The sequence below is a fragment of the Phaenicophaeus curvirostris genome, chromosome 2 (genome assembly GCF_032191515.1).
Source record: "Phaenicophaeus curvirostris isolate KB17595 chromosome 2, BPBGC_Pcur_1.0, whole genome shotgun sequence".
In the NCBI taxonomy this organism is placed as follows: Eukaryota; Metazoa; Chordata; class Aves; order Cuculiformes; family Cuculidae; genus Phaenicophaeus; species Phaenicophaeus curvirostris.
The window spans coordinates 117,437,581-117,448,861 of NC_091393.1; the positions used below are offsets into that span (position 1 = coordinate 117,437,581).

Genomic DNA, 11,281 nt, shown 5'->3' on the forward strand with positions numbered 1-11,281 from the left:
ATCTGCAGGAGCAGCCCCAGCTCGCATGGTTAATGGAGAGCTCTCCTCTTGTCCTTCTGCACAGCACCTTTGGATGTTGAGCCAAGAAGACCCTTGGTCCTGTGTGTCTTGTGGGCCAGGACTGTGTGGCTTTGAGAGCTCAGGGCAGGACTCTACAGGGTTGTTAGAGCACGACTGCACCAAGCTGTCCTCAATGGGCTGATCCCATGATGTGAGTGCTCAGGACTGTGGGACTGTCACTGTGGCTTGCAAAGAGTTCTCCGAGGCTGGCGGTGTTGGGGTGCAGGGTCCAATGGAGGCATTGGTCAAAAAGAGGTCCTGTGTCCTCATGCTTCTTCCTACGTCCAAAACACCTTAAAAAACCTGCCGCAGTGGGCCTACTGCTCTCTCCTCTCATGTGACTGCTCCTTGCAGAGGGGAGGCAGGGATTATGGGTGTGAGACGTGTACCTGAGAGCTGCCTTGGTGGGTCTGGGTGAGCACCTGGATGCACCTAGAGCTCCTAGGTGTATTTTGGATGGTTTAGCACCATCCCTAACCTAAGTGTTCCTGCAGTGCCAAGGCTCTGATAGCAGGGGTCCTCATGGAAAGCTCAATATTCAGGATCTTTGGCTTTTCACAAGTATTATTGGAACCTTAACACTTGGGTTTTTTTGTTTTCCCTTGTCGTTCACAGTACAGCGCCGTGGACAGCAACCCCCTGTCTCTATACGTCATGCACCCCTTCTGGAACACGATAGTCAAGGTGAGGCCACGTCCTGCTCCAAGTGGGTCAGCAAAACTCCAGTCACCTCTGTAAAACTGCCAGCTGAAAAGCGCTGCTTTGTTTGTGGTGCGACTAATTGCAAAGAGAGCTGCCTTCCAGCCCACAGCCTGCCCGGAGCTCACTGAATCGCGGCCTGAAGCTTCCTGCTGCCCCGGGATATGCTGAATGCAACTAAGCAGTGTTGTCTCCACCATGACCAGGGGCAGTATGTGGTCCTTCCTACATGTTTTAATGAGTTCCTGTGTTCTTTTGCTGCTTTCCCGTAGATCTTCCCTACCTGGCTGGCCCCAAATTTGATAACGTTTTCTGGCTTCCTGCTGCTTGTCTTCAACTTCTTCCTCATGGCATACTTCGACCCTGACTTTTATGCTTCTGGTAAGGCGGCACGTTCCTGTTTGGATGTGAAGGATCAGAGTGGTAAAAGCTGTCACTTCCTCTGCCCTGACTTAAAGTGCTCATTGATAAGGGCCCTTAATGTGGGCATTCCCAGAGGCAGGGACAGAGTTCAGGGGCTGAACTCGCTGGACTTCATGAGGACTTCTTCAGATACAACGCATTTCCTCTGGCTGCTGGGCAGGCGTGTGCCTGGCTGGCAGTGAGGAAACTGTGGGTGGGATCTGGCTCTGCCTACAGAGCAGACCCAGGGCCCTTATTTTAGAATCTAATGTGGGAAACTCGGCTTCCCTGCATCCCAGCTAATTGTCCCCATGCAAAAACATGCCAGCACTGCCTTCAGACTAACAAAGGCAAAATTCTCTTTCTCAGTTTCGGCGTTCTGCATAAGGCAAGGATGCGCACAGCTTTAAGCTTTTTAACAGTCCCCATGAGACCTCACCTGGATCTGCATCCAGTTCTGTAGTCCTCAGTACGGGAAGGACATGGATCTGTTGGAATGAGGAGGAGGCTGCAGAGGTGATCCAAGAGTTGGAGCATGAGGACAGGCTGAGAGAGTTAGGGTTGTTGAGGCTGGAGAATAGAAAGCTGTGGGGAGACCTTAGAACAGCCTCCAGTACAGAAAGGGGCTCCAGGAAAGCTGGGGAGGGACTCTTGATCCGGGAGTGCAGGAATAGGATGAGGGAGAATTTTTTTGAGCTGAAAGAGGGGAGATTGAGAAGAAACTTAGGAAGAAATGTTTTCCTGTGAGTGCTGTTATCAGTAAGAGTGGCTTTCCAAAGCTTGGGTGGCATTAGTGGCTGTTAGCTAAGATTTAGGCTGTGTTTCAGACCAGGAGCTGTAGGAGAAAAGCTGACAGCAGTGCTAGGGAGGAAGTTCAGTGGCAGAATCCCCAAAGCATCGTATGTCCAGAAACTTGGGCTGCGCTGAAGGGATGGCAAAGCTCGTGCTTTAGGATTCTTTTACATACGTAATGCATGTCCTCCTTAGAAAGAGAACTCTCTGTTCTGCTGGTGAGGCTTCCTGAAGCTTGTGCTTTGCTTAATGGTTTTTGTAGATGTGATGCCCTCCACTTGCTGCTGGAAAGGCACCATGATGGAAAAAGGAGGTGACATTTCACAGAATCGTTGTTGCTTGGAGGAGACCTCCATATGCCCTCCTGTGAGGCCAAAACACTGTGCCTCTCCCATGCTTTTTCACACGCCCCTTTGGGCTGCCCAGGTGGCAGACAGCTCGGCTGCCTTCCTGCCAGAGCAGCACTGGAGGAGGCGGGGAGGTCAGGGAGGAGGAACGCGGTTTCAATTGGCAGGACGCAGACTGGAGACTGGGAGGGGAATCCTCACGTGTGTCTACAGAGGCAGGTTGTTTCCACAGATCAAAGAGGCTCTTCTCAGTGCCCTGTGATCCAGCATTGAATCATAGAGTCATTGAGGTTGGAAAAGATCTCTAAGCTCATCCAGTCCAACCATCAGCCTGGCCCCACTGTGCCAACTAAACTGTATGCCCAAGTGCCACAGTCACACGTTGTTTGAACCCTTCCAGGGCTGGAGATTCCACCACTGTCCTGGGCAGCCTCTGCCAGGACTTGATAAGCCTTTCAGTATAGAAATGTTTCCCCATATTCAATCTAAACCTTCCCTGATGCAACTTGAGGTTATTTCCTCTCATCTCATCCATTGTTCCTTAGGAGAAGAAACCAGCACCCACCCAAAGAGTCTGGTCTGCGCACACTTCCATGTCACGTGTTTGGCCTGCAGTAGCTCTCTGCCATCACTGGTTCTTATATCCCATGACTTTGGAGAGTGGGAACAGGGGACAAGTACATCCTGAAAAGCAGAGTCCTGGGTGACCCAGTTTCACTTGCTGTTGTGGGACAGCTCTGCCATCACATCCTGAAATCTCATGTCTCAGTTTTACTGTTTGAGTTTTGTAGGTGCTTTGTCTTAGTGAGCTTCCAGTCTGTGTCACTGTGCCTCTTGTGCCAAAAGGAACACGTTGAACATCCCACCTGACTTGTCCTGACTTGGGTCTTTCTGATCTCTGCAGCTGCTGATCACCAGCATGTTCCAAATGGAGTGTGGGTTGTTGTGGGTATCCTAAACTTCGTTGCCTATACATTAGGTAAGACTTTATCTTGTGGATTGAGGGGGGTTGTGGCTGTCATCTGTTCAGGCTGCGGCTGTGTTGTCTTATCTCTGAGCCTGTTGAGGAATCTTTGATCCTGAGCTTCTGCCATGCACCAATCCAACTGCTGCTTGGTCTGCTTGAGCAGCTTCTAGGAGCTGCTTTGCAAATTGGATAGAAGGAAGTTATCCCAGAGCAGCTGATGTGAAAGGAGGACACTGGGACTGACTTGAGATGAATTGTGAGGTTTTGTCTTTGGTCTACTTTAAATAAACAGAATCTTGTCAGACTGTTGCATCTTTTTCAGCCTCAAAGGGGAGCAGGGCGTGGGAAGCATGCTCTAAATAAGAGGATGAAGGTGCTGTTAGCTGTCTACGCGCACTTTTCAGCTGCAAACTGACCCTGCAAAACACCCCATTTTTCCTTCTCTTCTCAGATGGTGTTGACGGGAAGCAGGCTCGCCGGACCAACTCCAGCACGCCCCTGGGAGAGCTCTTTGATCATGGCCTGGACAGCTGGGCGTGCGTGTACTTTGTTGTAACGGTCTACTCCACCTTTGGACGGGGCTCCACAGGCGTCAGCGTCTTTGTTCTCTACCTCCTCTTATGGGTGGTCTTGTTTTCATTCATCCTCTCCCACTGGGAGAAGTATAACACAGGGATTCTCTTCCTGCCCTGGGGATATGACATCAGCCAGGTGGTAAGTACCCGCTGCAGCCACCGCTTGGCTTCAGCAGTGGCTTAATAACTTATTACCGTGTGTGGGGCACAGTAGTGCCCACTGAGGGGTGCATGCAGCTCTGCTACGTGTCCAGAGCTTTGTACGTTGGTCATTGCAACACTCTCTGGAGGTGGGAGTCTCCAGCACTGTGGTGGAGGAGGGTTTCCCAAGACTTGGCGCTATAATTGCCTGACAGCTCAGGAAGGACATGGATGTGTTGGAGCGAGTCCAGAGGAGGCCACAAAGATGATCCAAGGGGTGGAGCACCTCCCATCCAAGGACAGGCTGAGGGAGTTGGTGTTGTTTAGCCTGGATAAGAGAAGGCTCCAGGGAGACCTTGGAGCAGCCTCCAGTACTGAAAGGGGCTCCAGGAAAGCTCAGGAGGGGTGGGGCTCTTGATCGAGGAATGAAGGCACAGGACAAGGGGGAGTGGTTTGAAACTGAAAGAGAGGAGATTGAGATGAGATCTTAGGCAGAAATGTTTTCCTGTGAGGCTGGGGAGGCCATGGCCCAGGTTGCCCAGAGCAGTGGTGGCTGTCCCATCCCTAGAGGTGTTGAAGGCCAGGTTGGATGGGGCTTGGAGCAACCTGATCCAGTGGGAGGTGTTGCTGCCCATGGTAGGGGTTGGAATTGGATGGGCTTTAATGTTTCTTTGAACCCAAACCATTCCATGATTCTGTGATTCTATGAATTTGCGCTATCACTGCTTTAATGAGATGGGCTCACATGGCACTAGAGTTTGACTGCTCAGCTCCTTTAAATACAAGGTAGTTAGTGCAGTGCAGTTTTTTGTTGTTTCGAGTAGCTTTTATAGATGGGACTCTCCACAAAAAACAAGGCTTGAGGGATGGATATTGCATTGTGTTTCCTCTGCCTGACTTCTGGTGTCCTCAGGTGCATGTTTTGGCCACCTACATTGTTGCTCTGATTAATTCCCTGTATTACACCAGTGGGAGAACATTGATGTCTGCAAGTTTGGGGTGCCTTCTGGCACTAGCAGGACGTGTGCCAACATGCAGCAGAGCAGCTAATTAGCGTGCTAATCCCTGTGCCTGGAGTGAAGGTTCCTGGGGAGGTGCCCCTCTGACTGGCAGTCAGTGCCAAGATCAGCAATGCTGGACCCTTTAGCGTGTCAGCTTGTCCATCTCTCTGGATTTTTCTGCAGGAAGCTCATTCCGAGATGCCCATCGGAGCTGGGATGACGAGTTTGGGATGACAGGGTTTACTGCTGGCAGCTGCCCTTCCTGGCCAGGGCGTAGTCTCACAGAATCCAACACTCCTTTATCTCCTGCCCTAGAGTCTGGGTGGGAAATGCAACAAGTTGGAAGGAGAGTGCAATTAGTGCAGCGGTGTTAATTGCAGCAATTATCTCTGCTACTAAAGGGACACCTAGCTTGTCTCCTCTGATTCCTGTCTCCAGAAGCGTTGCTTAACCTCCATGCTCTCAGCTCTTTGCCTGGTGCAGAAGGGCAGGGGTGGAGGGCTAGGCTGCCCTGCACTGGCTGTCACCCAGATTCCGGGCTGCTATTAAGCTGCAGCATCCCTGCTTAGCTCTTTCCTTGTGATTGCTTCACCAGATGGATAAGAAAGAGTCCCTGAACAATCCCTCTGGAGTTGGCCACTGCAACATGGGGTATCAAACATCTCTCTGGTGCTTCAAGCATCTTGAGTTAGAGCTGTGTGAGGGCATCTGTGCTCCTGCTGTAGGAGCAGCTCCTGGTTTGTCCTTACCAGCTCTGACACTTACACCATACTTAGAGCTTAGAGCATACTTCTCGGCTGCCTTTCCCTGAAGCTGCCTGGCGGATGCGTTGAACTGCTGGATTGGGTGCTGCTGGGTCAGGCACTGCCAGACTTGCCTCTCCAGTGTCTCATACCTGCTTCTCCTCTGCTTTCTTCCAGACCATTTCAATTGTCTACATAGTGACAGCCATTGTGGGAGTAGAGGCCTGGTATGCACCTTTCCTGTTTAATTTCTTATATAGAGACCTATTCACTGCAATGATTATTGGTAAGAAACTCCATGTTGAAGCCTGTCTTTTAAACAACGCCTTTTTAATGAAACCCAATGTCTTAATTATATGATAACGCTATTCTTTTTGCTGTAACGAAAGCTCCTGTGGGCTGTTATTAAGGTGAGGGTGTTCTTGCAGCCTGTGCTTTCCCAGGGTTTCAAAGTATTATTGCCTTCTTAATAGTTAGTTTGGAGAGGTTAACTCTGCTCTGCCTAGTTCTGTGGTGACTAAAAGAGCAAGGAAGTGGAGCACGGTGCTCGTGCCTTGGCTACATTTGTCCCAATCCTGGGGGTGTGGGTGCCCACTGCTGCTTGGGGGATCAGCCCTGGTGCTGCCAAGGGTTTGTGTGGTCAGACAAAGTGGTTCCTGGCCTGGAACAGCACAGCAGGCAGGCTGGAGCAGCCCAGCTGAGGGTTGGGGCTGGTGCTCAGTGTCAGGATGCTGGGAGGCGGCTCGAACCGAGCACCAGCCCCAGTGTGTTGAACAGGAGTCTCCCTCGTGCCCAGGACCTGTGTGTGTCTGGACCCAGAGCCCAAACGCTGCATGGGAGCCTGGGGCTGTGGCGGGAGGGAACCTGCAGACATGGAGCTGGGGGAAAGCATTCTGCTTTTTGGGGATCTTGCCCTTCATCCACTGTCTAAAAATGAAATTTAAAACTAACTAAAATGAGATAAAAGCCCAGACTCTCTCTCCTGTGGTCAGAACTGGCCACTGTGAAGCAGGGAGAACTGCAGGTGAAGCTCTCTCTCTTTGCTTAATGAAGTTCAGCTTAGTCAGAAGCTCTCAGTTTAATTTTTCTTAGTCTGTGTCTGAGTTAATTGTAACAACTTAATTTCAAATCAAGTTGTCTTGAATTGTTATGTTAAATCAAACACTTGACCTTTCCTTACTTGGGTGGATATTCTGAGCTTGCCTTTGGCAGCTGTATGACTTAACATATGAATAATCAATGCCCTTTTCCTGTGTGAAAAACAGTGCAATGCCGGCATTGGCTGGATTTGTGCATTTGCGTAGGAGCTGGGTTATTAAAAATGGGATTATTTACAGCTCCATTAAAATTCCTTGTGCTGTGTAAACATGGAAGGAGTTGTGGTAGACTGACGGGTTTGAGTGCAGTGAATGATGTTCCCTATTGAGGTCTGTTTTTCTAAGTTATTTAGACCCTTTACATCATTTGTCAAGTGAAATGACAAAAGCTTTTTTGCACAATGGTAACTGAAGCTGCTTGCTCGCAGTGGGAGAAACAGCAAATTGGCTTTATTGTGAAAATGAACACTCTGGTGCACAGCAACGTCACCTGTGGGTTTCATATCATTAAAGACAATATTGTAATTAAAATTTGTAACTGTTTAAAGCAGAACACTGTGCTCATTAATGTGACTTCTTAAAATTAAAATGTCTTTAATTTATAGCAGACTTTAACTTGTAATTACAGCTCTTGGACCAGAGTTATGAGCACCTACTTTTAAACGTGCTGAGCTATTCTTGGTCCACATTGGAGCTATTTTTGTTGCTGGCCACTGAAACCAGAACAGAAACCCCTGTCCTTTCATGTGTTGCACGTGATGCTCTCCTCTGTCATGGGGCAGTAACATGGCTCTTTCTCTTCCAGCTTGCGCGCTCACTGTGACACTGCCAATGAGCCTCTACAACTTCTACAAGTGAGTTTCTCTGTCTTCAGGTCTTCCTCCTTGCACCAGCACTTCTGCATGAGCCACAAAGCTTCTCAGAGCTCCATTTCCTTCATAAGCTCTGTTTTCAGTGTGGCAGAATGGCCCTGGCACAGCGGAAGGTCCCAGTTTGCAGGGTGCACTGGGAGGGGTAGGCTGGCAGCCTGCTCAGTAGGGCCTGGTAGAAGGCCCCACAGCTTTTCTATGCTTGTCCTGTTGGTCGCAACCCAGAGAGCCTGGCTGTGGTTATCCCTGGTTACCAGCAGGTTTGGGTGGGTGGCAGAGCGGCCAGTCAGGTCTTGCAGCCCTCTACTGAAGGCAGGAACCGGCTATTTCTTAGCTGTGGTTCCATGTATTTTTATTTCTTTGCTTGTGTTTCAGGGCCTATAAAAACAAAACCTTGAAGCACCACTCTGTGTATGAAATCATGCTGCCACTGGTATCCCCAGTGTTGCTCTTCGTGCTCTGCACCACGTGGATCTTCGTGTCCCCAACGGACATCCTGGAGGTCCATCCCAGGCTCTTCTATTTCATGGTCGGAACAGCCTTTGCTAACATTTCTGTAAGTGCCCTTTGCTTTGTTCTTCAGTTTATCCCCTGGGAAGTGCGAAGCCTGCCAGGAGGCTTGGGAGGCAGGAAGTGAAAGATCAGCTCAAATGTGAGGAGGGAGATACAAAGATGCAACTTAACAGCTTTTCTGGTTTGCTCAGATTGAAAGAACAGAACAGAAGACAGGGTTTGGAGTCTACGAATTTTGTACTACAAAAAAAATGGTCAAAATCTGCTTGGGCTGCACATTGCATCTGTGCTTGCTTGAAACCTCTGCGCTTGTGCTCCTCACGGCACAGCTCTGCACAGCTGTGCCCTGGGGCCAGCAGCTCAGGCTGGGTGGTAGGATTGTCTACTGATCTGCAGAAAATGCTGGTAGCCTAGGTCAGCTCAAGGAAGGTCCTTCTTTTAAAGATGTCCTTGATGCCTGTTTCACAGAATCATTTAGATTGGAGAAGACCTTTAAGGTCATAGAGCCCAACCATACACCTCACGCTGCCAACTTCACTACTGATCCCTGTCTCTGGACACCATATCCAGATGGCTCTTGAACCCCTCCAGGGATGGGTACTCAACCAGTGTTTCACCACTCTGTCAGTAAAGAAGTTTTTCCTAATATCCAGTCTAAACCTCCCTCGGCACAACTTGAGGTAGTTTCCAATCTTCGCATCCCTTCTTACTTGGGAGTAGAGCCTGACCCCTGCCTGGCTCCAACCTCCTTCCCAGGAGCTGCAGAGAGATGAGGTCTCCGCTCAGCCTCCTCCTCCTCACTAAACAGCCCCAGGGCCCTCAGATGCTCCCTGAACCCCTGGGCTCCAGACACTTCCCTAGCTCTGTTCCCTTTCTCTGGATGCATCCTAACCCCTGAAGGTCTTTCTTGGAATGAGGGGCCCAGAACTGAATGCAGGATTCGAGGTGCGGCCTCACCAGCACCAAATAGAGGGAGACGATCCCTTCCCTTCCTGCCCCATCAGTCTTTGCCCTGTGTGCCCTACAGGAATTCTAGTGCAAAGAACTGAGTGAGAAACTTGAGGGAACTGTGTGATGCTTGTTGTCAGTGCAGTTGACTGGTACTTATGTGACCACCCTCTCTGCGCTGTGGGCAGCTCAGGGTTGCCCAGGTTGCTGGGTGTGAAGTTTGACCATTTTCTCCTCCCACAGTGCCAACTGATCGTCTGTCAGATGAGCAGCACACGCTGCCAGCCTCTGAACTGGATGCTGCTCCCCATAGCAATGGTGCTTTTCGTGGTGATGTCCGGGTTTGTGCCGAACGGTGAAACACTTCTCCTCTACGTGTTAACCACCTTCCTCACCCTGGCGCACATCCACTATGGAGTGGTGGTGGTAGGTGATTTCAGCTGGGTTTGGTTGCCCTGCTCTGACTACAAGCTTGGCTTGGGTGCTGCTGCTGCTCTTCGCCACAGAGAATACTCTGCTGAAAAATGGAAATGGCAGTGGGAGTGGCTCCCTGTGTCACGTTGTGACCTTTTGAACCGTGAGCTGGCTTCCTGGGGAGCGGTGTACGCAGCTGTTGCTTGGGTTTGAAGGGAAGAACTTCACACAATGTGGGGGCTGTTGTACTGGAGATGAGTTTGAAACAAATACTTGCATCCTTGCTGCCATGTTTAACACCTTGTGGCTGCAGCTGCAGCATAGGGGGCAGCTGGGATGCAAGCCAGCATGGGTGATCCACACCCATGGTGGTGGGAAGGGTGGATCCAACAGGTATCTGCAGTGGTGGATGTGGTGTCTGCACATAGAGCAGGAGTGCTTAATTGGGAGTTAAACTGCTGTGGATGTTACTCTGCCTGACACTTTCAGTCTGTGGCCTCACTCATGTGCCCTGGAGTCACTGGGAGAGCTGGGATGGAGACGGGACATCCCTGCTTGGGGAATGTGGCTTCACTGCAGCTGCTTTGCCTTCTTCCCTGCTGCAAGGGCTGTGTAGAGATCCAGGGAGTGATTTGCTCCCCTAGCTCTGTGCCAGCTCTGCCTGATTCCCTGACCTTTCATTAAGAGAGAAAACAAATTCTGAGGAGACCAAATCCTGTTAGAAATGTCCCAGGAAGCTGCTGAGGAACTAGGGCAAGGGCCCTGGTGTTCCCTGTGGAGCTGGCTGCTGCCACGTTTGTACATCCTCCTTGGGAAGCCCTGTCTGCTCTAACGCGGAGTCTCCAGAGTCGAGTTTGAACTGTAATTACAGCAAAGAAGTACTAGGCAGGTTGTCTTGCCTCTCCAATTAGTGTAATGAGGCTTCTGTGCAAGAAGGATTTGAATAGCTAAGCAGCTTAAATAAAATTGGTCTTGGAATCACAGCCGGAGATGGGGACTGATGGGACGGTGTAATCCTCCTCGCCGATCCCCTGCAGTGAGCTGCTCAGGGCTCTGCTTCGCTGAGTTTGTGCTCTCTCACTCCCCGCTCCAGCTTCCCAAGGGGCCAGCTGTGCAGGATAAAAAAAAACTTGGAGCTGAAGAGCCTTTTAAGGCCCTGCAACTGGGACATAATCCCAAACTGCTCTGAACTGGGGAGTAATGATTAGGAATAAACCCTCTGCCCGGCCTCTGTGCCTAGCTTGGCCTTTGGTGCTGTGCAGCGCTGCTCACCCATGGTTCTGCAGCAACTTTGTGGTCACCAGATGCTGGTGCTGTACCATCTGTTTTATCCTGCCTGCACGTCTTTGAACTGTGCCTGAAAACTTGTGTCCTCATTCAGCTCTCAGTCCCCTGTGGTTTTCCCACATCCTCAAAAGAGGTGGTGAAAGCTGCTTCCAAAGGAGCCTGATTATCCAAACCCTGGTGGTGGGTTCCCCTCCTCTCTGTACCCCTCCTGTGTGTGTCTTCGTGGTCCATGCAAAGTACCTGATCTCATCTGGAATTGCAAACAGATACAAGGAGCAATTTTTCATATAAATGCCTGAGAGAATCAAATTAATTTAAGCAAAATAATAGGAATATTGCTGGGAAGAGCAGAAAGGGAGCAGAACTGCAGGGTGAAATCATGCACGCCTGGGCTCAGGGCAGGAGTTTCTGACCCCCTCAGGAGGG

At 50.3% G+C, this 11,281-nt stretch overlaps 1 protein-coding gene across 2 annotated transcripts in view; it reads left to right on the forward strand.

The window, feature by feature from the left end:
* Positions 1-11,281, forward strand: part of SELENOI (selenoprotein I) — a 36,009-nt gene that overhangs the window by 18,419 nt on the left and 6,309 nt on the right. For both annotated transcript variants that reach the window (XM_069850708.1, XM_069850709.1), the window contains exons 2-9: positions 676-744; positions 1,032-1,140; positions 3,205-3,279; positions 3,719-3,981; positions 5,905-6,013; positions 7,630-7,678; positions 8,069-8,249; positions 9,398-9,580. In XM_069850708.1, coding sequence (XP_069706809.1) covers positions 676-744; positions 1,032-1,140; positions 3,205-3,279; positions 3,719-3,981; positions 5,905-6,013; positions 7,630-7,678; positions 8,069-8,249; positions 9,398-9,580 — 1,038 coding nt within the window. The remainder of the gene's footprint in view (positions 1-675; positions 745-1,031; positions 1,141-3,204; positions 3,280-3,718; positions 3,982-5,904; positions 6,014-7,629; positions 7,679-8,068; positions 8,250-9,397; positions 9,581-11,281) is intronic.